This window comes from Staurois parvus, unplaced genomic scaffold (genome assembly GCF_062004578.1).
Source record: "Staurois parvus isolate SC_StPar_1 unplaced genomic scaffold, SC_StPar_1.0 ptg002209l, whole genome shotgun sequence".
Lineage (NCBI taxonomy): Eukaryota > Metazoa > Chordata > Amphibia > Anura > Ranidae > Staurois > Staurois parvus.
In genome coordinates, this window is record NW_028320005.1 from 37,817 (window position 1) to 64,345 (window position 26,529).

General features: G+C 44.6%; 1 protein-coding gene across 1 annotated transcript; it reads left to right on the forward strand.

Annotated features, from left to right (window-relative positions):
• Nucleotides 1-214: 214 nt before the first annotated feature.
• STYX (serine/threonine/tyrosine interacting protein) lies at nt 215-26,529 on the forward strand. Its single transcript, XM_089665476.1, has 10 exons — nt 215-399; nt 14,157-14,189; nt 14,431-14,484; nt 17,428-17,525; nt 20,308-20,368; nt 20,884-20,920; nt 21,959-22,049; nt 24,135-24,207; nt 25,337-25,430; nt 25,857-26,529. The coding sequence occupies exons 1-10, from the start codon at nt 343-345 to the stop codon at nt 25,928-25,930; spliced, it is 672 nt and encodes a 223-aa protein (XP_089521602.1). The 5' UTR covers nt 215-342; the 3' UTR covers nt 25,931-26,529.

The window sequence follows — 26,529 nt, forward strand, 5'->3', positions numbered from 1 at the left end:
TTGATGAATGACAGGGTCATGAAGTAGTCGATGTGTATGGATTATTTTTTAGAAAATATAATTTGGTTTCATCCTGCTAGGCCCCTTCCTGATCCTGGAGCCCGCGCATGCGCAGTGCCGGGCTTGGCTGTTATTTTTCATGAGGCTACTCCACCACTTCGGAAGCAGGTCGTGACGCCATCGCTGAGCGCCGGAGTTCTGCGCTGACGTGCGCGTCGCCGCCTGCGGCTAAGTAAGAGCGGGAGCGCGCCTGGTCGGCTTGAGGCGCGCAGGCATGGCTATGGCTGCGCTGAGTGCGGTGATCCCCGGGCTGGCAGTGTGAGAGCCTTCGCCGGGCACAACATGGAGGACGTCAAGCTGGAGTTCCCCGCCCTGCCACAGTGCAAGGACGACCAGGAGGTGAGGCGGGGAGAGAGGGAGGCCCGGGCCGGCTGGTATCACGTGACTGAGCGTCCGCCACGCCGGGGCGGGTGGACTGTCACCCATAGCAACCGGTGTTCCCTCATATGGGCACGAGCAGGGACTGTCACCCGTAGCAACCGGTGTTCCCCCATGTGGGCCCGAGCAGGGACTGTCACCCGTAGCAACCGGTGTTCCCGCATGTGGGCCCGAGCAGGGACTGTCACCCATAGCAACCGGTGTTCCCGCATGTGTGCACGAGGAGGGACTGTCACCCGTAGCAACCGGCGTTCCCTCATGTGGGCCTGAGCAGAGACTGTCACCCGTAGCAACCGGTGTTCCCTCATGTGGGCCCGAGCAGGGACTGTCACCCGTAGCAACCGGCGTTCCCTCATGTGGGCCCGAGCAGGGACTGTCACCCGTAGCAACCGGCGTTCCCTCATATGGGCCCGAGCAGGGACTGTCACCCGTAGCAACCGGTGTTCCCTCATATGGGCCTGAGCAGGGACTGTCACCCGTAGCAACCGGTGTTCCCGCATATGGGCCTGAGCAGGGACTGTCACCCGTAGTAACCGGTGTTCCCGCATATGGGCCCGAGCAGGGACTGTCACCTGTAGTAACCGGCGCTTCCCTGATGCAGGCCATATACGGTTTGAATTCCGAACGATTTTTCGTCCAAAATTCGAAAACGTTGTTCGCTCGGTGATCCGCTGGTGCCATCAATGATTCCGAAAATCAGCCGACCGAGTCATAAAGTTCACCCCATATGACAGGCGAGACTTCTGTTCCTTCCGGGTCACGGCTCATGCGCAAATTCTTTTGGGAAAAACGATCGTATGATTTGACCTTCATTGAGTCGAAAATCGTTGTTTTTCATGTATTTTCCAACATGCCCGATCACCGAAAAAGGGAGGAACCACGAAAATTGGCCATTGACCCACTAACAGAGTGAAAATTGGCCGATTATTCTTAGGTCCGCTTTTCAGATGAAAAATCGGTTGAATTTCGATCCCTGTATGGCTGTCCTTATATGGGCGGTGACTCTCATGGAACCCCTGGTGGGCCCCCTGCCAGGTGCCCCCCCCCCCCCCCGCAAAAACGCTGTGACCCCAGCCGGTCACAGCTGACCGTCTGTTTAGCTGCGTTTGCATAAAGCTTTTATGTGCGTTTTGCATTTAGAAGCATTTTTTAAAAGATAAGCACAGGAGAACCTCCCAAATGCCCAGAATGCACTGAAAAGTGGTAAATTATGAACTGTTTCAGAGAAATACAGAGAGTAGAAGCAGAGACAGCAGTATGTGTTTAGATTAGCTGAGGTGAGTTGCTCATTAACATTTCTTTTGTTTCCAAGGGTGGGAAAGGTGTCTGGTGGAGGAGTTAAGGCCACCTGGCAGGGGGTCTGCATGAGCAATTTGAGGTTGAATGCCCATTAACTTATTATTATACAGGATTTATATAGCACCAACAGTTTGCTCAGCTCTTTACAATATAACGGGAGACAATACAGCAACAATACAGTTCAATACAAGAGGGACAGGAGGGCCCTGATCCTGGGAGCTTACAATCTAGGAGGGAGGGGCTAGTGGTACAAAAGGTAGTAACTGTGGGGGATGGACTGGTAGGAGGAATAGAAGATTCCATTATTAGCTGAGGGCAGGATAGGCTTCCCTGAAGAGAGAGGTTTTCAGAGGTTGCCTAAAAGTGAGCAGAGTAGGCGATGGTCTGATAAATTGGGATAGAGAGTTCCAGAGGATGGGGGAAGCTCTGGAGAAATCCTGGAGATGAGCATGGATGGAGGAGAGAAGGGAGCTAGAGAGTAGGTGGTTGTGGGAGGAGCGGAGAGTACATTTTGGGTGATATTTGGAGACAAGATTGGTGGTGTAATTGGTGGCAGAGTTATAAATCGCTTTATATGTTGTGTGTGTATATATATATATATATATATCTTTTGTTTCCAAGGGTGGGAGAGGTCTGAGGTGGGAATTGGTCATTATCATATCTTTTGTTTCCAAGGGTGGGAGAGGTCTGAGGTGGGAATTGGTCATTATCATATCTTTTGTTTCCAAGGGTGGGAGAGGTCTGAGGTGGGAATTGGTCATTCTATCTTTTGTTTCCAAGGGTGGGAGAGGTCTGAGGCGTGAATTGGTCATTATCATATCTATTGTTTCCAAGGGTGGGAGAGGTCTGAGGTAGGAAATGGTCATTATATCTATTGTTTCCAAGGGTGGGAGAGGTCTGAGGTGGGAATTGGTCATTCTATCCTTTCCAAGGGTGGGAGAGGTCTGAGGTGTTAATTGGTCATTATATCTATTGTTTCCAAGGGTGGGAGAGGTCTGAGGTGTGAATTGGTCATTACAATGTGTGACAAGCTTGGTAGGAACATCCTGTGGTCAGTGTTTTATCTATCTGAGTACCTTGAAAATGATTTGCATGCATTTTTCATGATGAAAAAAGGCTCTGGACAGCATCGGGAACTGGAAGAGGTAAAAAAAAAATTTCAAACGCTTATAAATGCGTTTAGCCGCATTTACAAGCATTTTGCATTCGAACCGCGGATAAAATCGACTGCTGAATGCAAGTTTTCTGCATTCAAAAAAACAACTGTAAAGGACGATGTGTACACGGACACATAGGAAAACATTAGGGAGAGTTCAGGGGCTGCTGAAAAAAACGCAGAAAAGTTCCTGACCGTCAGTTTATCAGCTGCAGCGTACATGAGCCCTAATATGGCGGAGACATTGCCGTGTCATTAGGCTCCATGCACACGGAGCGTTTCAATAACGCCGGTAACATTAGCTGTGTAAAGTCATGTTAAAAATGTGAGTTTTTCAGCGTTTTTGTATTAGCATTTTTTGCGTTTGCATTTTTTAGCTTTGCTTGACCAAAAAAAAAAACTTTTTAGGGGGGTAAAAAAAAAAAAAAAAGTCCTGAAATGTTGGTTTGCTGCTATTTACCACTTTTTTCAGCTAAAACAACTCCTCTAGAACCCACTAGTCCTGGGTTTTTCTTCCAGCCAAAAACCGTTGATTCCAGTCTGTGTGAATGGACACATAGGATAACATGCTGGGGGGGTTTACTGGCCGTAGAAAAAAAAATGTCAAAAGCCAAAAACAGCCGCTGTAAAAACCGTCCCGTGTGCAGGAGGACTAATATTCATAATGCAGCCGGAGTAACAATTGTATATCCATCGGATGTATGACAGTCATACTTGTAAATGTTTGATTTGGAGAATTTCTGTGCGGTTGCATGACAACCATGGAGAAGACTTCTCAGACAAATCTCCAGAACTCCTGTCTCCCCTCCCCCACTATTATATAGGCTTGCCCTATGGGAGGGATAATGCTTCTGGTCTTCTATGTGATGGCCTGTTATAGCAGTGCAGCTGTTATTGCTGTGATAATACGGTACTAATAATCAATGTTAAATTGGTCGACAAAAATAGTTTTTATTATATTTTTCGTCGGCTGCATGCTTTCAGTGAAAAAAAGTAAAATAAAATTAGAATTAAAGTGTTACTAAACCCACAACAGTACAATCAGTCTGTAGATGCAGTAAAGCATGCTTGTTATACTCATTGTGGAACCTAAGGAGTTAATCCTCTGCATTGTGTAAAAAGGCTGTTTGATCCTGTCTTCTGTGAATCCTCCCCTTCTTCCACAGTTTCCAATCCATCTGCTGATAGAACAGAGCCTTGGGTGCAAGCTGCACATACTCAGTCTGATGTGTTTTACATAGTTCCATAGTTAGCCTGGCTGAAAAAAACAAAAGTCCATCCAGTTTAACCATTTAAAAAAAAAAAAAAAAAGTTATGCAATACCCACAGTTGATCCAGAGGAAGGCAGAGGGGTTTTTTTTTTCTTGGGAGTGTGCATATGATCAGCACAGGTCCACTCAGCACTGTCCTGACAGAGGTTCAGGGGTCATGCAGCCTCATAGGACAATCAAGGGAGAATGAAAACTCCTACAAGCTTTAACCAGTGCTCTGCTGGACACTGATAGCAGTTACAAGACTGCTCTGTTGATGAGCAGTAAGGATGTAGCAGTTTATATTTACTAAAATATTAGCATTTTTATGTTGTGTACTGTGGGAGAGCAGATATAGTGAATGCAGGGACCGGGGAGAGCGGATATAGTGAATGCGGGGTCCGGGGAGACCAGATATAGTGAATGCAGGGTCCGGGGAGAGCAGATATAGTGAATGCAGGGTCCGGGGAGAGCAGATATAGTGAATGCGGGGTCCAAACAGAGCGGATATAGTAAATGCAGGGTCCGGGGAGAGCGGATATAGTGAATGCAGGGTCCAAACAGAGCGGATATAATGAATGCAGGGTCCGGGGAGAGCAGATATAGTGAATGCGGGGTCCGGGGAGACCGGATATAGTGAATGCGGGGTCCGGGGAGACCGGATATAGTGAATGCGGGGTCCGGGGAGACCGGATATAGTGAATGCGGGGTCCGGGGAGACCGGATATAGTGAATGCGGGGTCCGGGGAGACCGGATATAGTGAATGCGGGGTCCGGGGAGACCGGATATAGTGAATGCGGGGTCCGGGGAGACCGGATATAGTGAATGCGGGGTCCGGGGAGACCGGATATAGTGAATGCGGGGTCCGGGGAGACCGGATATAGTGAATGCGGGGTCCGGGGAGACCGGATATAGTGAATGCGGGGTCCGGGGAGACAGGATATAGTGAATGCGGGGTCCGGGGAGAGCGGATATAGTGAATGCGGGGTCCGGGGAGAGCGGATATAGGGAATGCGGGGTCCGGGCAGAGCGGATATAGGGAATGCGGGGTCCGGGCAGAGCGGATATAGGGAATGCGGGGTCCGGGCAGAGCGGATATAGGGAATGCGGGGTCCGGGCAGAGCGGATATAGGGAATGCCGGGGTCCGGGCAGAGCGGATATAGGGAACGCCGGGGTCCGGGCAGAGCGGATATAGGGAACGCCGGGGTCCGGGCAGAGCGGATATAGGGAACGCCGGGGTCCGGGCAGAGCGGATATAGGGAACGCCGGGGTCCGGGCAGAGCGGATATAGGGAACGCCGGGGTCCGGGCAGAGCGGATATAGGGAACGCCGGGGTCCGGGCAGAGCGGATATAGGGAACGCCGGGGTCCGGGCAGAGCGGATATAGGGAACGCCGGGGTCCGGGCAGAGCGGATATAGGGAACGCCGGGGTCCGGGCAGAGCAACAATTGACGAAAACTGTGAAAAATCAATTCCAATTCTCAGTCAAGTAAAATCAAATGGGTTTAGTTGTAATGCATTATTTAAGCATTTCTCTAGAACAGTGGTTCTCAACCTTTCTAGCGCCGCGACCCCTTAATACAGTTCCTCATGTTGTGATGACCCCCAACCATAAAATTATTTTCGTTGCTACTTCATAACTGTAATTTTGCAGTAGGAGGAATGGTGCCCCATCATTGGTATCAGTGGGAGGAATAGTGCCCCGTCATTGGTGTCAGTGGGAGGAATAGTGCCCCGTCATTGGTGTCAGTGGGAGGAATAGTGCCCCGTCATTGGTGTCAGTGGGAGGAATAGTGCCCCGTCATTGGTGTCAGTGGGAGGAATAGTGCCCCGTCATTGGTGTCAGTGGGAGGAATCGTGCCCCGTCATTGGTGTCAGTGGGAGGAATCGTGCCCCGTCATTGGTGTCAGTGGGAGGAATCGTGCCCCGTCATTGGTGTCAGTGGGAGGAATAGTGCCCCATCATCGGTGTCAGTGGGAGGAATAGTGCCCCATCATCGGTGTCAGTGGGAGGAATAGTGCCTCATCATCGGTATCAGTGGGAGGAGGAATAGTGCCCCATCATAGGTGTCAGTGGGAGGAGGAATAGTGCCCCATCATAGGTGTCAGTGGGGGGAGGAATAGTGCCCCATCATTGGTGTCAGTGGGAGGAATAGTGCCCCATCATTGGTATCAGTGGGAGGAGGAATAGTGCCCCGTCATTGGTATCAGTGGGAGGAGGAATAGTGCCCCATCATTGGTGTCAGTGGGGGGAGGAATAGTGCCCCATCATTGGTGTCAGTGGGGGGAGGAATAGTGCCCCATCATTGGCGTCAGTGGGGGGAGGAATAGTGCCCCATCATTGGTGTCAGTGGGGGGAATAGTGCCCCATCATTGGTGTCAGTGGGGGGAATAGTGCCCCATCATTGGTGTCAGTGGGGGGAATAGTGCCCCATCATAGGTGTCAGTGGGGGGAGGAATAGTGCCCCATCCTTGGTGTCAGTGGGGGGAGGAATAGTGCCCCATCCTTGGTGTCAGTGGGGGGAGGAATAGTGCCCCATCCTTGGTGTCAGTGGGGGGAGGAATAGTGCCCCATCCTTGGTGTCCGTGGGGGGAGGAATAGTGCCCCATCGTTGGTGTCAGTGGGAGGAATAGTGCCTCATCATTGGTATTAGTGACACCAATGATGGGGCACTATTCCCACCGACACCAATGATACTTACCTTGCAGACCCCTGCTCCAGCCTGGGCTCGCTCGCTCCCTCCCTCTCCCATGGTACCGACACTTACCTGTCAGATGTCTTCCTTCTCCGGCCGCTCTCCTCCTCTTCACTCGCTCGATCTTCGCGGTGCCGCTCGGCTCCTCCTCTCCAAGCTCCACCTCCTTGCCGGTGATTGGCCGCCTGTGTGCCTCTCCTGAGCTACAGTGCCGGCGGCCAATCACAGGCGAGGATTGATCTCGAGGTGTGTCCAGATGACAGGGGCGGCATGTCATCCCGCCCACACCTGGGAGACGGCGGTGGAGGCGGCGAGGAGCGGTGTCTCGGTTCCTAAGACCATCGGAAATATGTGTTTTCCGATGGTCTTAGGCGACCCCTGTGGAAGCGTCGTTCGACCCCCAAAGGGGTCGCGACCCCCAGGTTGAGAACCGCTGCTCTAGAATTTCCAAACTCATTATATACTCCTGCATTAAAAATGTAATCACATTATTTATGGTGTTAAGAGTTGAACTACAAACACAGATTTAGCCGTTGTGATCTATAACGTCCTTATAAATAAAAGTTTCATAAACAAAAAAAAATATTGCTTTTTGACAAACAGAACTGTAACTAAAAGGTAACTCCACTTTTGTGCAAAATCAGCAAATAAAACAAATAATATAGTGTTTACACTTGTGACTCAATTCATATTGTGATTGAATGTTCTTAAAAATGACCTTTCCTTTTCTATCTGCAGCTCTGTACTTTTCCATAAAATGCAATATTGCTCCTTGGAGGCGTTCTGTACACAGATTATCTACAGAACGCCCCCCTAAAAAATGTTTTTTTCTGCTTGGGATTGGCTTAGTGATTTTCTCAAGAGTCTGCACTAAGATGCAAGTCAAATTTTTGGCATCCCCTGCAACAAAAATACATTTTTTTTTTTTTTTTTAAAGTACTCCCTATGGGAAATCACAGCTAAAAAGGACACAGACCCTGCAGTCTTCCTCATTCGTGTCCTGCAGGTGCAGCAGCTGATTGATAATTAATCAGTCACTCCCATACAGCTTCACTCTGCACATGGACAAATAGCTACTCCTTCAGGATAGCAAAAGGTAGAAATCTGCAACAAAATTTGTTAAAATCCTTGCAACGTACATAGATCACCCAGAGGGGAATTTTTTTTGAACGGAGCCGTTTCCAACCCAGTGTGCGATGCATGCAGTTGAGATATACTAATGCAAGCTTCAAAGACGCATCAATCCGCCTATCCTCTCGTGCCTAGATGCATATTCCTTATACCAAACTATAGCTGATACATGTTTTAGGCTTCGACTATTTCCCCCCCCCCAATTCTGCTTAAAAATTTTTCCAATAAGGTTTTGACCAGGGTGGATTTGATTTAAATCACTAGTCAGTAAGGCTTGATGTAAATCCTAGTTTTCTACATAAAGACTAATTCTTGCTGGTATAACTTTAATATACAAGTAGATGAAGATTTTTAGAATAACAACTTTTCATATTAGTTTTTTTATCCCCAGTTTAATAGGTTAATCATTCATATTTGGACAACTTTTCTGTTGTACTTAGGAAGGAGAAAAATAATCATTCCCTTAATAATAACAATTTAAATAGATTTATTCATCTGAAACAATAACATTCCAGCATATGTGATTTGCTTAAACATCCATGTTTGGTAACTAATTTGGCTAAACAAAATCTATATATTTGAAGAAACTTAGACTGTCAGCCCCTCCTCCTCACACTTAGTTTCACTTTCTTCTTGTGCAGATCTATTCCACTCCAAACAATCAGAAAAATACTGTTTCTATTCTATTCACTGAACTTCTTGAAACTTAGCACTGAAGGGGTTGATTCTGTATTCATAGGTTTGTAGAAGTTAGGATGAAGGTCTTTTTCTTAACTCTGTTCATGTTATAACATTTTTGCTGTGAAGAAGAGGCATGTGATCTCCGCTGAGTCAAATTCAGTTTTGAGAACTGCAAAAGTAAACCAACATCTGTGATAATATCTTGTAGGCAGAGAAACTGCCCAATAATCGTACAAAAACCTCTGGAAGAGCATGACATTGTGAATGGATTCATGGAATTTATTTACCAAAAAAATTAAACATATACAGCCTTATTCTACATAATTAAAAAGCTAATCTTTATTTCATGATGGAATAACCTTTGGATGGTAATATATTTTCCTCAAAAAGCATTTTATACAAAAAAATCGGATTTAAAATAAAAAAAAATCGCATTTAAAATAATCCAATTTAAATAAAAAAAAATCCGATTTTTGTTTTTTTTTGTTTTTTTCATTGATTTTTATCCACCCTGATTACACTGAGCTGGCAGGCATATGGCTTATTGTAATATTAGATTAAGATTTACAGTAGAACAATGGCAACAAAATAAAACGTCCCATTGCTTAAAATAGTGCAGCATAGATGAGGAGAGAGCACGATGAGAGCGTCTGATGCTCCAAAACATTCTGTTATTTTCATTTATTGCAAGCAGTGTTCTGTTTCGTCTTTTAAGAATATTGAGCCATGTGTAGGCATATAGTCAGGTCCATAAATATTGGGACATCGACAACATTTTTGGCTCTATACACCACACAATGGATTTGAAATGAAACAAACAAGATGTTCTTTAACTGCAGACTGTCCGCTTTAAGTTGAGGGTATTTACATCCAAATCAGGTGAACGGTGTAGAAATTACAACAGTTTGCATATATGCCTCCCCCTTGTTAAGAGACTAAAAGTAATGGGACAGAATAATAATCATAAATCAAACTTTCACTTTTTAATACTTGGTTGTAAATCCTTTTCAGTCAATTACAGCCTGAAGTCTGGAACGCATAGACATCACCAGACGCTGGGTTTCATCCCTGGTGATGCTCTGCCAGGCCTCTACTGCAACTGTCTTCAGTTCCTGCTTGTTCTTGGGGCATTTTCCCTTCAGTTTTGTCTTCAGCAAGTGAAATGCTCAATCGGATTCAGGTCAGGTGATGGACTTGGCCATTGCATAACATTCCACTTCTTTCCCTTAAAAAACTCTTTGGTTGCTTTTGCAGTATGCTTTGGGTCATTGTCCATCTGCACTGTGAAGCGTCCAATGAGTTGTGAAGCATTTGGCTGAATATGAGCAGATAATATTCCCGAAACACTTCAGAATTCATCCTGCTGCTTTTGTCAGCAGTCACATCATCAATAAATACAAGAGAACCAATTCCATTGGCAGCCATACATGCCCACGCCATGACACTACCACCACCATGCTTCACTGATGAGGTGGTATGCTTAGGATCATGAGCAGTTCCTTTCCTTCTCCATACTCTTCTCTTCCCATCACTCTGGTACAAGTTGATCTTGGTCTCATCTGTCCATAGGATGTTGTTCCAGAACTGTGAAAGCTTTTTTAGATGTCGTTTGGCAAACTCTAATCTGGCCTTCCTGTTTTTGAGGCTCACCAATGGTTTCCATCTTGTGGTGAACCCTCTGTATTCACTCTGGTGAAGTCTTCTCTTGATTGTTGACTTTGACACACATACACCTACCTCCTGGAGAGTGTTCTTGATCTGGCCAACTGTTGTGAAGGGTGTTTTCTTCACCAGGGAAAAAATTCTTCGGTCATCCACCAGAGTTGTTTTCTGTGGTCTTCCGGGTCTTTTGGTGTTGCTGAGCTCACCGGTGCGTTTCCTTCTTTTTAAGAATGTTCCAAACAGTTGTTTTGGCCATGCCTAATGTTTTTGCTATCTCTCTGATGGGTTTGTTTTGTTTTTTTCAGCCTAATGATGGCTTGCTTCACTAATAGTGACAGCTCTTTGGATCTCATCTTGAGAGTTGACAGCAACAGATTCCAAATGCAAATAGCACACTTGAAATGAACTCTGGACCTTTTTATCTGCTCGTTGTAATTGGGATAATGAGGGAATAACACACACCTGGCCATGGAACAGCTGAGAAGCCAATTGTCCCATTACTTTTGGTCCCTTAACAAGTGGGAGGCACATATGCAAACTGTTGTAATTCCTACACCGTTCACCTGATTTGGATGTAAATACCCTCAAATTAAAGCTGACAGTCTGCAGTTAAAGCACATTTTGTTCGTTTCCTTTCAAATCCATTGTGGTGGTGTATAGAGCCAAAAATGTTAGAATTGTGTCGATGTCCCAATATTTATGGACCTGACTGTACTACTTTTGAAATCTGGATGAGTCTTTTGCTGTAGGAGAGAACTCTCCACAATGTCATAACTTATTTTGTTGCCATAATGAAAGCTTCCTGGGGCAATCAGAATGTTGAGTAGAACCTGTGCTTTGGCCTTGCTGGTCCCACAGCTGCACATACTTGACCTTTCCTTCCTTGCCTCTTCTTTTTTTTTTTTTCTTCAGCCACTTGAAGCTGAGATTTGGGCTACGTTCACACTAGCGTTCCGTGCAGGCAGCAGAGAGGTGTTTGGGAAGCGTTTTTACCTCAGCCAATTCTGCACATTACAGCACATGGTGCTGTTCTAACGGGAGCGTTTGCGTCGCGTCAAAACGGACGCCTCTGGTCAAGTCAGGAGGCGTTGAAGCCTCCTATTCTCGTCTATGGTGCCGGGCGATTGCGGTGCGGATGCGGAGCGGTAACGCCACTCAAACTGCATTATAGGCGTTTGTGGGGTGTTAACGCTCAGCAAGCGCCTAGCAACTTCCGCTAAACCGTGCATGCGGTGTTTGCCGAGCGTGAAACGCAAACGCCGGAGCAATGCTTGCCAAACGCTATAGAGGCGTTTGGCAAGCGTTGGTAAAACGGCCAAGTGTGAACGAGCCCTAATTCCTGTGTGCGATCAAAGTCTGGAGGTTACACAAGGATTAGGATTCATTATGTGAGAGTGCGGGGTACCTAGCAACCTATTGCCAAACAGCACTGTCTTGGGGGAGAAAAAGTGAGTCACGTTTCCCCCCCTTACTTCCAGTTACCGAATGGAAAGGGGAATATAAACTGCTGGTGGGGTTTCTATTAACGTGAATCTTTTGCTTTGCCCACAACCTCCTGGGACACATCTCGTGTCTCAGGAGGCTGCAGGAGCAGTCTGGCAGTGCGATCTCATGCATGCACAGTGCGGAGCTCGCTGTGAAATGGCAGAAAATCACAGCTGACTCCCACAGCCAAGATAGCTGTGCTGGGGAAGCAAAGACCTGGCCTGGCTGAAGATAGTGCTGGGTTGGTAAGAGCCTGTTTCTTAAAAGTAAGCAGCGTCAGTATTTGTAGCTGCTGACTTTATTTTTTAAATGATGCAATGCTCTTGAAGGTAGAAAATAGGCTCCTGTCTCCAACAACCTGCATTTGCAACCGCTCTTGCTCATAGCAACCAGATTCTGTCTTTCATATTTACAGACCAGGACAGAAAAAAGTGGTGCATGTGATCGGCACAGGGCCAGTTGGCTCTGTCTAAACCTCTGTCTGGACCATGCTGATTGGCCCTGTGCTGATAATATGCCCCCCTATTAGGATTCACATTGGAGGTCAGTGACCCTCTTGTCAGGAGTCATACAGCGTCATAGGATAGTGAAAACTCCTCCTACAAGCTTTTACCAATGCTCAGCCAGAGACTGATAGAAGGCACAAGACTGCTATATACTGCTGATGAGAAAAGGTATTTAGCAGTTTATATTTACTAAAATAATTGCATTTTCATGTTCTGTGTAGACCACATATAGTGAATGCAGGGTCCTGGGTAACACTTTAAATACTCACCACTGTCAGCTCCAGGTCACACAGTACATTATTATTATAATTATTATTATACAGTATTTATATAGCACCAAAGGGTTTGCTCAGCGCTGTACAGTAGCAAGGGGGACAGAACATGAGACAAGACAGTAACAATACATGAGGGGTTCGAGGGCCCTGCTCTTTCGAGCTTACAGTCTAGGAGGGAGGGGAACATGGTACAGGAGGAAATGGCTGTGGGGGATGGAATGGTGAGAGGAGTGGAGGAGGTTAGTTGTTAGGTGGGGTCTGGTGTTAGGTGAGGTTGGGGTAGGCTTCCCTGAAGAGGAGGGTTTTCGGGGTGCGCCTAAAGGTGAGGAGGGTAGGTGACAGTCTGATGGATTGAGGTAGGGAGTTCCAGAGGATGGGGGAAGTCCTAGAGAAGTCCTGCAATCGGGCGTGGGAGGAGGAGACCAGGGAGCTAGAGAGTAGGAGGTCCTGTGAGGAGCAGAGGGCACGTACATTTTCTGAACCTCTGGGGGAGCATGCACTAAGACTTGTACAGGCTCCGGCTGCTGTCAGCCACTTGGAGGGGAGGGCAGGGTTGTGGCTTGTCATCAGGACTGTCTGTTTCTGTGGCCATAAGGAGACATCCACAGTGCTACGCATGCAAAGGTGGCTCCATGAGACTTGTAGGGTGACGGAGCCACCTGAAAACAGAAACCAGGAAAGAGCATTGTTTAGAGATGAAAAGCAATAACAGGTTTACAGAGTGGAAGGGCTTAAAAGAATGGTGCACTGCAAAGACTAGAAGTGCTTAGGTCCACAGCACTGTATGATTTTTGCATTTGAGGGCTTAAAGGATATGTTTACATTTAAAAAAAAAAAAAGTGCATTAGATTGCGGGAGTAATTTTGGGCTCCTGTAGACTCTCAGTACAACTGTCTGCATGTACCTCCATATGGGCAGACAGTTACTGGAGAGCAGGAAGAATCTATGAACTACGAGCAGAGAGGGTGGAGGACAGGTTTGTGTGTCTGCATACACAGACGCAGCCCACTCTACTCTATGGGCAGTCAGTTGTAAACAAATCGACTACCAATTTTACATCCAACTGCTCTCTGATCTGATCCACCCAGACAGAGGGGAACAGATCCCCTTCCGTTTGTTTTTATCGGATCAGATTGGAGACAGGCGAGTGTAAATGGAAATAAGTCAGACAGGGTCCACCTAGAAAACTGACAAGTGGACCTGATCAGACCGCTTGTCTGAATGGGGCCTAATATGCTCCAAAATGTGTTTTTAAAAAATAATGTACCCTCCTATTAGGATTCACATTGGCGGTCAGTGACTTCTAAAAGTGTCCTAGGCTTGTGATTTTGACATTTATTTGGTCAACAATCACACTGCATCCTCAAATCCTTAATTTTTTTCTTTTTTTGGTGCATTTATTTTGACAGTGTAGTTATTGTAATGTGAATGTGATATATTTAGCGAGGTTCTTCCTATACCCATGTGTTTAGAATAACTAATATTATAATAGCTGCCAATATCAACAATATTGCAGGTCATCTTCACTCTGCTGTTTATTTTTCATGTTGATCCTAATATTTTATTTATTTCTCAGGACTGGAGTTACCCTATGAGACGGGAGATGCAGGTATATATTTAAAATAAATAAGTTGTGCCATATTATTATTTTTAAACCTCAAAGATAGCGTCTTTATGTTTTTGTTTTTATGTTGCTGTTTATACAGATAAGGTGGTGTGCTGTTTTTCATTTGAGTGCTTAGACGTACAGCACGTAGTTTTACCTTCTTCGTAATGCTGCTACAGTCTCATAACAGAAGTGCATGTTCTGTGTTCTAAAATCTTCTGTATTTTTATTTATTTACTTTTAGGAAATTCTACCTGGCTTGTTTCTGGGTCCATATTCTGCAGCAATGAAGAGCAAGGTGCGTAAATAAAATTTCTCTAAAATTGTAAGCAGTTACTTAATACGTAGGGACCCATATGGAGACCCTACATATTGGGCTATGGAAGATGGTTATTTAGGCTAGGTTCACATCTGTGCGGGTGGTGCCGCTGCGGATCCGCACAAAAATCCGTGCAGACGCACCACCCACACAGAAGAATGCGGACCCGCAGGTGGGGTCCATTAATTCTAATGGCACGCCACCCGCACTGGAAATCGCAACCGTACTGGGAACCGAGGTTCCCGAGCGGGCTGCGCTTTCAGAAGAAGTGCAGGGACTTCTTACCTGCGTGTCCCGGGGCACGGGCGTTCATTCAAATTAATTGGTTCTCGTACCCACGCAAAACATGGCCCGCAGGAATATGTGAACCAGGGGTAAAGCGGAGTTCCAGATGAATAAAAAAATAAGTCAGCAGCTACAAAAACTGTAGCTGCTGACTTAAAATACAGACACTTACCTGTCCCTCAGTCCAGCTGTGTTCTTACCACGGCTGGTTTCACCGGCCGTCTTCTCTCCCCGGCGCTGGCACCTTCACTGTGGGCACCTGCCTGTGACAGCTTGCGGCTTCACAGCCAGGTGCCTGGAGGGAGGGAGGGGGGGGAACGACAACTTCTGATCGCCATAGGCGATCGCACCAGAAGTGGGAGCAGGTACCCGTCAAATTTGGGTACCCACCCCACGAAGGTGCTAATCCTTAACGGGGAGCTGGGAACAAAGCCTTAAAGCAGACTTTTCCCTTTTGTGGGCAGCTCTGCTTTAACCAAACAAATTGAACAAATTGGCCAGAGGGTGTCCTAAAATGTTTTGCAAACTCTGAGGCCCTTGACTTGATACTCTGAATACCAGTGACTCTTTATTATACCTGATATCGGACTCCATTTTAAGGAAAAGTCATTCTATGTTGCTAACCTAATGTTTATCTGTACCTCCGTAATGGGACATGTATACTTCTTTATTAATCACCACCTTAGCAAATAACATATTTTCTTCTTCCGATACAGGTGAATGTACTTTTTGTACCAAATTGCCCTGTTAGGGTAGTTTTGCCAGGTTTTTTTTTTTTTGCTTTTGTGTTTTTTCGTTGGCAGGAACATCCTGCATGTTTTTTGTTTTCTACTACTTCTATATTAATATGGGTAAATGGTATGTTACCCATTTGCAGCTGTAGTTGAAGTGCTTCAGACACTATTGTGAATGTCCTACTTATCTTGTGATATATCATTTTGTAATGCATGTATACCACTCTTTCATGCAACAGCACTCCTACACTTCTTCTGTAACAGTTATTTGATTGCTGACAAGCATTTGTCTATGTCATACTCGTATTTTACTTATAAAAAAACAAAAACAAATTGTAAGCTGTAAAAGCAACAACATCTTGGAACTGAATATTAGTCTAATTCCACATTTTAATGTCCCGTTTTTAAAAACAAGCCATTTACTGCGCTAACAGGTGTGCTTCCTGGGTACAATGACTGCGCTACATATACTATACAGCGCTGTGTTCCAGAAGTGGGTTGGGAGATTACCATCTCACTCCTGGAACAAAATAGAGTTGGGCGAAGCATTGCTCAGCCATTCACGGGAAACTGTATTCTAGTAATAAATACAAAGTTTCCGCTGATTGGCTGCAGCTGAGATTGTGACATCTGCTGTCCACCTCTCTGCCTCAGCCAGTCAGAGGAAAAGCTTCCCCTTTTAGATAATACAGCACACTCAGCAAGTCCTTTGGTTAGTGCGGTAAATAGTTTCTGTGCCAGCTTGGCTCAAAAGAACTATTTAAAGGGACATTAAACATGGACCTGTTCTCTTTAAAGACTTAAAGCTAAAATTCCTGCCTTAGAGAGGACACTTCAAGGTGCCTCGTATTACTTTTATTAAATAGATCCTGGCACCAGACCATTTATTTCAACTTTCCATAAGATTATGCAGGCATTCCCTGTATTTTATGCATGTTATTTACCTGTAAAATCTTCCCTTGTGCAGACACTTAGAGGTCCTGAGACTGCGGCTGGGTGCCACCATCTTGGATGTGATGCCAAAAGCTGCAGCAGGCTCAGAGCTGAAACTCAAATGACACTAGAGTATAATCCTTCACTCCTCCCCTGGTGGGGGGAAAATAGATCTGTGATTTGAGCTTGACTACCCCAAGAAGAGTCAGTTCTCAAAGTCCTATTGCAAGTTGTGATATGATGATATGGGGGATGTTTAGTTCAGTGGTGGTGAGCATTTTCAGTGAGTCATGCCAGTCCAAACTGGTTAAGAGCTTGCTGGCCCACTTTTAAACGAAGGCTGTCCACACGGGTGTTTTCCATCAGCAAAAAAAAAAAAAATGTTAAGCCACCTGCATCACTGTTTAGCAGCGCCACTGCTCTTGTTAGTATCCTTGAGACCCAGCTCTCAGGCTCTCCTGGCTCCCTCAGCCTTTAGTTACAGCAGCTCGCTGCACAAGTCCACTCCTGGCACCTCGGGCTCTCTCACGCCCCTCAGACTTAGATTCTCTGTTCCCTGGACTTGCATAGTTGGCTCAGATCTCCCAAACTTGCTCAGCTTTCCCGACTTTCTCAGTCCTGCGGGTGAGAGATCTCTCCAACAAGAAGTGAAGTACCCATACAGTTCTCAGCATGTTCTCTGTATTGAGTCTCCACCTCTGGCTATAAGCCTCACCCACCTGCCGTCCTGCTGTTTAGCAAGAGCACCGTTAAGAGCAAATGAATGGCAATCATTAGATACGCAGTAAGCTTCGATCACATTCCACCCAAAGCAGAAATACTTATTATTGGTGGAGATTTTTAAATGGCATCTGTACCCGTAGTGTCTGGCAGCAATGGATTAACAAAGACATTTTTATACCTATATCATTTTTACTTGAGCATTTCTGTGTGATATTAAACTATTTCTATCTTCTTGCTTCCTTTTTAGCTCCCAATTCTTCAGAAATATGGAATAACGCATATAATCTGCATAAGACAAAGTATTGAAGCAAACTTTATCAAACCAAACTTTCAGAATTTATTTAGGTAGGTTGTCAGAGTTTTATTATTTACTTTGCATATTTAGAATGAGTTAAAGTGACCCGAAACAGGATCCTTGTTCTCCAAAAATAATCCATACACATCCACTACTTCATGGCCCCGTACGTATTTTTAATTAAATCATTTCTTATGGTGTTTTTCTGCCTCCATGAGCTCCCAAACATCTGCTTTTTCCCCTTGTTTTTGTTTGACATGAGCAGTGTGCATCGGTTGCTGTCATGTACACTGCTCTATGCACACTGGAAATCCCATAGTCCCAAGTCCATCTTTGTAGTGAGCAAGAGACTGGCTACATTCCTACATACAGAACAAATTTAGCCACCTTCTCAACAGTAAGTCGGATCACAGTAACAAAAAAAGAATTTGGAGGAGGCTGAGAGCAATAAAAGGGACTTTTTGAGATAACAATACATACTGGAATAGAATTTCTTTTTTAAACCAGAGTTTAGTGTCACTTTAAATTACAACTTTTTCTTTTTTGGCTAATGGACCAGAGGTATAATATGGGTTTGTATTAGGAGTGCCCCAGAATTTTGATAGCTGAAACATTTCGGCCGAAAACACCCCTATTGGCCAATATGAAAATAGACACCGATACGGGTGCCGGAAAAAAACCCCGCCCCGCTGCCGCTCGGTAGTTCTCAGCCTTAGCTGAGAAACCACCAAACAATCTCGGTGATGGGCATAGAGATAACTGAATCAAAGATGGCCTCCACTCATCTCTATGCCCTTGGAGGACCAGAGCGATGCCCCTTCCAGTTCCCCTGCCTTGTAAGCAAGGACTTTTTGTTTATTTATTTTTTTTTTTAAAGCACTCGATCAATGTTTTTTTTGATCTAATGCTTTACATTGTGAATGAGAGATGTGGGGTGTTATTGACCCCATATCTCTCCATAAAGAAGACCTGTCATTATTTCTATCACAAGGGATGCATGCATTCCTTGTGATAGTAATAAAAGTGATGAAAATTTTTTTTTTAGCGGGACAGTGTAAATAAATTTCAAAATGCCCCCGTCCCCCCATGTTCGCATGTAGTGGTGAACGCATACGTAGGCCATGCCCACATATGTAAACGGTGTTCAAACCACATGTGAGGTATCGCCACGAATGTCAAAGCAAGAGCAATAATTCTAGTACTAGACCTCCTCTGTAACTTTACACTGCTAACCTGTAGAAATTTTTAAAGCGTCACTCATGGAGATTTTTAAGTACCGTAGTTTGACGCCATTCCAGGAGCGTGTGCAATTTTAAAGCATGAAATGTTGGGTATCTATTTACTCTGCGTAACATCATCTTTCATATATTACAAAAAAATTGGGGTATATATTGTGGAGTTGTTTTTTTTTTTTTTTTTTTTGTTTTTTATCATTAAAGTGTATTTTGTTCCAAAAAAATTGCTTTAGAAAAATATATTAATTTTTAAAAACTGTCAATTTCGTTTTTCTGCCAAGTGCATCCTGAATTTTTGTTTCGGTGCACCACTAGTTTGTATTTGATGTTTCCTATCATGCTCCACAGAAAGCTTAAAATGATGCTAAAGATGTTTTTGTTTTTTTTTTTTTTATCTTAAAAATAAGAAACATGTCATGCTTCCCTGCTCTGTGCAATGGTTTTGCACAGAGCAGCCCGGCTCCTCCTCCTCGGGTACCATGCTGGCACTCCTGGCCCCTCCATCCTGTCTGGTGCCCCCTTAGCAAAAACTTGCTATGGGGGTACACAAACAGGTGCGTGTCCATTCATACACACAGCTGCAACTCAACCCCGCCCCTCCCTCACCTGCTTGGCTCGCTGGCTGTTATTGATGGCAGCGGGAGCCAGTGGCTCCCACTGCTAACTTAGCCAATCAGGAATGAGGGTCCCCAGAGAGCCGAGACTCTTGTGGACATTGCTGGATCAAGAACGGGGCTCAAGTGTTGGGGGGGCTGACACACACACACTTTTTTTACCTTTATGCATAGAATGGATGAAAGTATAAAACCCTGAGACTTTAGAGCCACTCTAAAGAGAACCTGTCATTTCTTTGCTATCCTGTAAAATGCATACTTCTAATACAGTGTGGGCAGGAGAATCATTCTCATGTTGTATCGCCTCTGCGATACATGATTGTACAATCTGGAAATGATTGTACAATCTGGAAACATTCAAATGAGGTATATTTTAGGAACAATTGTCCTTCTACATAATTCTAGATAATGGAGATAAAATAATTTGTTTGTCTCCTTAGGCTGGCCATACATGGATCAGTTTTTATTTTTTCAATCAGCCAGCGGGTTGATAGAAGAAAAATGAACGGATCCCCCCCCATCCACACAAGTGAGGTGGATAGAGGAATCCCCCGTTTTTGTATTCTGACAATGAGTACTTCTCCACTGTCAGAATACACTGATCAGCGCGGATCGAATAAACAAGCCCATTTGTGAGAAGTCAATCATTAGATTGACTTCTCACAAATGGGAACAGCCATAGATGGCTTGAAATCTAAACCTTTGGAATTACTCTTCACTTTCAATCCTGGGGAAAGTAGTTACCATGATGAATAGAGAAGTGAATCTTCCCAGCAGGGACACATCAATAAAAACTTGATAGGGTTCCGAACCCTTTCCCATTCTATTCATAATATAAAAATTCAGTTTTGGCTTTATGTATACACTTTTTTTTTTTTCCTATCAAACTGTTAGGGGTTCGACATGATATAAAATGTGAAAGTGTACAAGAGCATAGTTTTTCCTAAAATAATAAACTAACGGATGTTTTTGTTTTTCCACAGATATTTAGTGCTGGATATTGCAGACAACCCAATTGAAAACATTATACGTTTTTTTGCTATGGTAAGAGTTTGAATTTCCTTTTTTTTTCTGTCACATACTTTTTGTGTTATGCTTTCTCTCTGTTATATGCTAACCAGCAGAAGTGCCAGGTGTGCTTACAATGCCAACCTGTTTGCATGGTTTAATTTTTCTGAAACTGCTTAAGTATGGCAGAACCAGTAATTGGGTAATCATTAGCTGATTGTATGGCGAGGAGTAATATATCCATTCTCTATTCTTTCCAATACTGAAAATTTGGCTTGTGGAATAAAATATTTTTGGTGGGATTGGCCCTTCCATTAGATTAGATCTGTCACTTTAGTACAATAGGAAAGGCATGCAGCATGTAATAACCAGTATAAGAACAGATCTATTTTATTAGTACACCTCGTTGGAACACAGCTGAGGCTACCCTGCTGGCTATTTACTCTCTAATAGACGGCAGTGCTTTATATCTGTAAAGCATTATGAAAGTTTGCACAGCAGCAGTGCCAGCCTGTCTGTTTCTCACACATATTTTTCCTTCCCTCTGTTAGTCAAAGGAATTCATTGACGAGTGTTTACACAGTGGAGGTAAGTAGACTTTCATGCCCCCTTTTAATTGTCATGTTGGTTGAATACGTTGCTATAGACAGTGGAAATGATTTAAAAGATGTGTAATGAACCTAAGGCATCTGACATTGCCGATCTTTCAGAAAATGCCAGCTGCTTGGCTGCATGCTAATATTGTGTTGGCCGAATGCCTGAATATTTCGTTTAGTATACACTAACTTTAAATCTAGGTTCACATATCTGGGTGTGTGGATGTGCGATGTGCTGTGGTTTAGCAGATGCCCAGGGGTGCCATTAATTTTTACACATAGGCAACCATGGCACATTGTTTTCCTGTTTCTGTGGGTAGGGCAGCCCATTTAAATGAAAAGGCTGCTTGAATGCAGACCATCATAGATGTGAACACAGCCTAAAAGAATGCTCTGCATTTTTGTGATAAAGAAAAGCCTACAAAGAAATCAAATTAATGGTCTATTGTCTGCATTCTCATTGATGTGACTGGTTTCAAGTGAATGGCTAGGCTGCATTCTCAGTGATGTCACTGGTCTCTAGTGAATGGATAGGCTGCATTCTCAGTGATGTCACTGGTCTCTAGTGAATGGATAGGCTGCATTCTCAGTGATGTCACCGGTCTCTAGTGAACAGGCTGCATTTTCAGTGATGTCTCTAGTGAATGGATAGGCTGCATTCTCAGTGATGTCACCGGTCTCTAGTGAATGGATAGGCTGCATTCTCGGTGATGTCACTGGTCTCTAGTGAATGGATAGGCTGCATTCTCGGTGATGTCACTGGTCTCTAGTGAATGGATAGGCTGCATTCTCGGTGATGTCACTGGTCTCTAGTGAATGGATAGGCTGCATTCTCGGTGATGTCACTGGTCTCTAGTGAATGGATAGGGTGCATTATTGGTGATATCACTGGTCACTTTGAGATTGCAGCCAATTCCTAATCACTAAAGATTTATAACAGGTTTACTGCATTAGTTTTTTGGTGTTTCAAATTCCACTCTTCTGAAAATATATCCCTTTTTTTTTTTCTTTTTTTTCTTTTTTTTTTTAGGAAAAGTTCTCATCCATGGCAATGCAGGGATTTCAAGGAGCGCTGCCTTGGTTATTGCATATATTATGGAAACGTTTGGTATAAAATACAGGTGAGTGTTTTCTTCGATGCATTGGCCGGGTGTTTTCTGTGAGAAGCACTACATAAACACAAGCAGCTTCTTCTGGCAGCTTGTAATTCCTGTAACTTAAAGACCAACTCAAAGTTATGCAAAATGCATGTATATTTGAAGAAAAAATGTGTATTATTTGCAAATGAGTTTGTGGGGGAAGGCAGGGTGGGAAAGGGGGTTCCGACTCACACCATGTATGTTGCATCCTAAATATGGGTGTAACATAGTCCATAAAGGTGGAGTTAGCCTTTAAAAATCTATTTTTGTGTCCTTCTGATTATCTTATGGACCCCAGGCCCAGGTTGTACAGAGAGGGCCCCTACGTTTCATTAAGTCTACACTAAACCCTGCTCCATTTTGGTGCTAAGTTCTGACTTTTAACAGACCAATGCTGAAGCCTCATCACTAGTGGAGGCCTTGTCACTGGGCTGATAACTGGCATGGACAGGGCTTCGCACCAGGGATTGAGTTGAGTGTCAACTTGCCTAGAAATCCTGACTATAAAGCTTTGGTCTAGAATCCACAAGAACACGGAATTTGTCTTGAGGATTAATCCAGATCCTTGCAAGCACTACAACCTGCCAGGATTTACTAACTGAGACACAACAGTGTTTTGACAACACATCTTTATCAGTTGATGTCTGTTCAGTGACCGTGATCACATGCTTGGATCCTGTCCCAGAAATGGTGGAATATAGTAATGTCTCTGTGCATGCAAACACACGAGACCTTTTCTGCACCACTTCAGCCATAGAAAAACGACTTTAATTTAAAGTGTTACTAAACCCACAACAGTAAAACCAGTCTGTATATTATTATTATACAGTATTTATAAAGCGCCAATAGTTCGCTCAGCGCTGTACATTACAAAGGGAGACAGAACATGCGACAGAACAATACCAATACAATGCAAAACATGAGGGGATCGAGGGCCCTGCTCTTTCGAGCTTACAATCTAGGAATATGCACTAAAGCATGCTTGTTCTCACTGTGGAACCTAAGGGGTTAACCCTCTGCATTGTTTAAAAAGGTTGTTTAATCCTGACTTCTCTGATCCTCCCCTTCCCGTGTCCCCCCTCTTATCTCCTGATAAGACATAGCATGTGGAGTCACTCTGCACATGCTCAGTTTGCTGTGTATTGCTAGAGAGGTGTTTTTTTTTTTTTTTGTTTTGTTTTTCTTTCTGGGGAGTGCATATCAGCACTGTCCAGATGGAGGTCAGGGGTTCTGCATCCTCCTAGAGCAAAATAAAAACTCCTCCTACAAGCTTTAACATGTGCTCTGCTGGACACTGATAGAAGTCACAACACTGCTCTAACTGCTGTTTAAAAGGTATTTAGCAGTTTATATTTACTAAAATAATTGCATTTCCATGTTCTGTGTACTGTGGGAGACCAGATATGGTGAATGCGGGGTCTGGGGAGACCAGATATAGTGAATGCGGGGTCTGGGGAGACCAGATATGGTGAATGCGGGGTCCTGGGAGTCCGGATATGGTGAATGCGGGGTCCTGGGAGTCCGGATATGGTGAATGCGGGGTCCTGGGAGACCGGATATGGTGAATGCGGGGTCCTGGGAGACCGGATAGGGTGAATGCGGGGTCCTGGGAGACCGGATAGGGTGAATGCGGGGTCCGGGGAGAGCGGATAGGGTGAATGCGGGGTCCGGGGAGAGCGGATAGGGTGAATGCGGGGTCCGGGGAGAGCGGATAGGGTGAATGCGGGGTCCGGGGAGAGCGGATAGGGTGAATGCGGGGTCCGGGGAGAGCGGATAGGGTGAATGCAGGGTCCTGGGCTTAGTAACACTTTTTAAGATTTTGGCCGCATTGTAGAAAAATGTTTAAGACTACATCTGTCTGACAGTCAACATGGCCAGATCTAGACCAAAGAAGCTAAATCATTCAAAATCTAATGCATGTTCTGCTGTGTAGTGCAGCAGCAACACATATATGATATTGATTATCACTGAACTGCTCCTGTACTGCTGCCTTTATGTGTTTATATTTTCTGGTGCCTAGTGAAAGCTGGTGTCCTTTAGAATAAATATTCTTTTGCTCTTTTAAAGGGATGCTTTTACATATGTGCAAGAAAGAAGGTTCTGCATTAATCCCAATGCTGGATTTGTTCACCAACTTCAGGTATTGCAGTTTCATTTCCTGAAAATCAGAACTGTATTTCTTTTGTTTGGGGGTTTTGTTATAGCAGTTCTAAACAAGCCAACCCGAAAAGAACCATGCATGTTCTCAAGCTTTCCTCACAGACAACGCTTGCAGAATAGGTGGAAGGCAGGGAGGGGTGGATGGAAGTAAAGAAGAGGTGGAAGGGACGGGTGGGTGGAACGGTGGAAGGAAGGGACGGGTGGGTGGAACGGTGGAAGGAAGGGACGGGTGGGTGGAACGGTGGAAGGAAGGGACGGGTGGGTGGAACGGTGGAAGGAAGGGACGGGTGGGTGGAACGGTGGAAGGGAGGGGTGGGTGGAACGGTGGAAGGAAGGGAGGGGTGGCTGGAAGGAACGAAGCATGGCTGGGTGCACAAAAGAGAGGGATGGGAGGAAGGAATGGAGGGAGGGGTGGCTGCGTGGAAGGAAGGTTAGGTCAGACTCGCCATGGCTCATTCAGAAGCATCAGAGCTGTCGGCTGCTCTGTGTTCAATTTCCCACCCACACATCCTCTGTGCAGGGAATGGAGTGTGGGCAGGCACAGGGTAAGGCAGAGCAGATCCAGCCTCTCTCCCCTCTTCTCCTATTGGTTCGGAAGATGGAAGGAGGAGCTGGGCAGCGAGAAGAACACAGCGGCGGCGGAAGGCAGAAAACGGAACCGTTCTGTGCAGTGGTGGGGGTGGTGTCAACCAGCAATTTCCTGTATGGCTTTCAATAAAGCAGCTGGAAGCCGTGTCTCCTCCTCTCCCTCCCGTGGCTTCCAGCTGCTTTATTGAAAGCATTACAGGAGATTGCTGGTTGTTGCCACCCCCACCTTATTTTCATTCCACGAGGGCTGCAGCCTGCAGGGATGGTTGGCAACTCCTTTTGGGGGGGGGGGGGGGCTTTTTGAAGCCAGCTAGACAACTGCTTGAAACTGGCTGAAAGATTTCCAAGCTGAAGCCTGTGTGTTCAAGGTCTGTCTTTTGCATCGGAGTGCTTTTCAGTCACTTTGCAGAAGACGTCAATGAAAATGGAATGAACGGAGTATATTATTTGGAAATTAGGTGGGTCTTCAACTTTTCAAAATTTTTTTACTAGGCTAATTGTATCAATTTTTTTTCTTGTAGGAATATGAAGCCATCTATCTAGCAAAATTAACCATTAAAATGATGTCACCTCTGCAATTAGGAAGGAACTTTTCTATACAATCTGGTGCTACAGGTAAGTGTCATTCAAATCTGTGAGGCTTTGTGCATACCGGCTTAGGATCGTATAAGAGAAGTGTGTACAGTAATGCTGCGTACACACAATCCGAATGTCGGCCGGATCAGCACGAACCGATCGACGTTTGGACAGTGTGTCCAGCTGCTGGTCCAACATCCGGCTTTAGTGGAAAGGAAATGCTGGAAAACCTGCAGCCAATTAGCGCTGGCAGCCAATGGCTGTGAGCGTTGATCAAGGTCTTCTGGCGGTGGTGTGGGGGGTTAAAACACAGTGGCTCAGCTAGTACAGCGACCTCTGTTTTTTGTTCAGTCCGCTGGGTTGAACGAAAACTTATAATATGTACTAGGCTTAAGCTTCACGCTTTATTCTTGAAGCCGGTAACACAGACTTCCCTTGAATTTTTGTTTTATTTTTTGCATTCAGGAAGCCTAAAAAGGACACATGAAGAGGAAGATGAACTTGGAAATATGCAGGTGTCGGCAGCTCATGATGCGTAAACCCAAAAGACACTCGCTACACATTTTGACTCTTATTTCGGCCATGTTCTTGTCCAGGTGCTGCTATTGTGCTTTAATCAGACAATAATAGGACTTGTCCATGGATAAGCAGATGGCACTGATTGTTTTACTGCTTTTTACACAGCTGTTTTACTAAAGAAAATTTTTTCGTTTGGACTTGCAACTTGGTATTACTGCAATAATGCACTTTTCATACTTGAAGTTTTTTTTTTTTTTTGTATAATACAATGCAACTGATGGGAAGGAAACCTGTTTCTATAAAGTTTAATTTATAAGGAAAAAAAAATGGCTTTAGTATTAAAATGTTTGCTAGACTTGCGGGTTTTTTTGTAAATACATTTTTATAGGTTTAGAAGTTAAGAAATTTTTAAACTAACCGGATTCTATACAGTTTAAAATATAAAACAAAAAAATGAAATAAAATATGCTACTTGGATCATTGGATCAGATTGTATACTATTGAATAACCTTCTGTATCAAAGTTCTTTTTATTATGCAGTTTCTATTGTGGCGTTGGCCTAAAGATTGTTCCTAACCGATTGTTCTGATGTTTTTCAAATAAACAGACTGTAAATTAA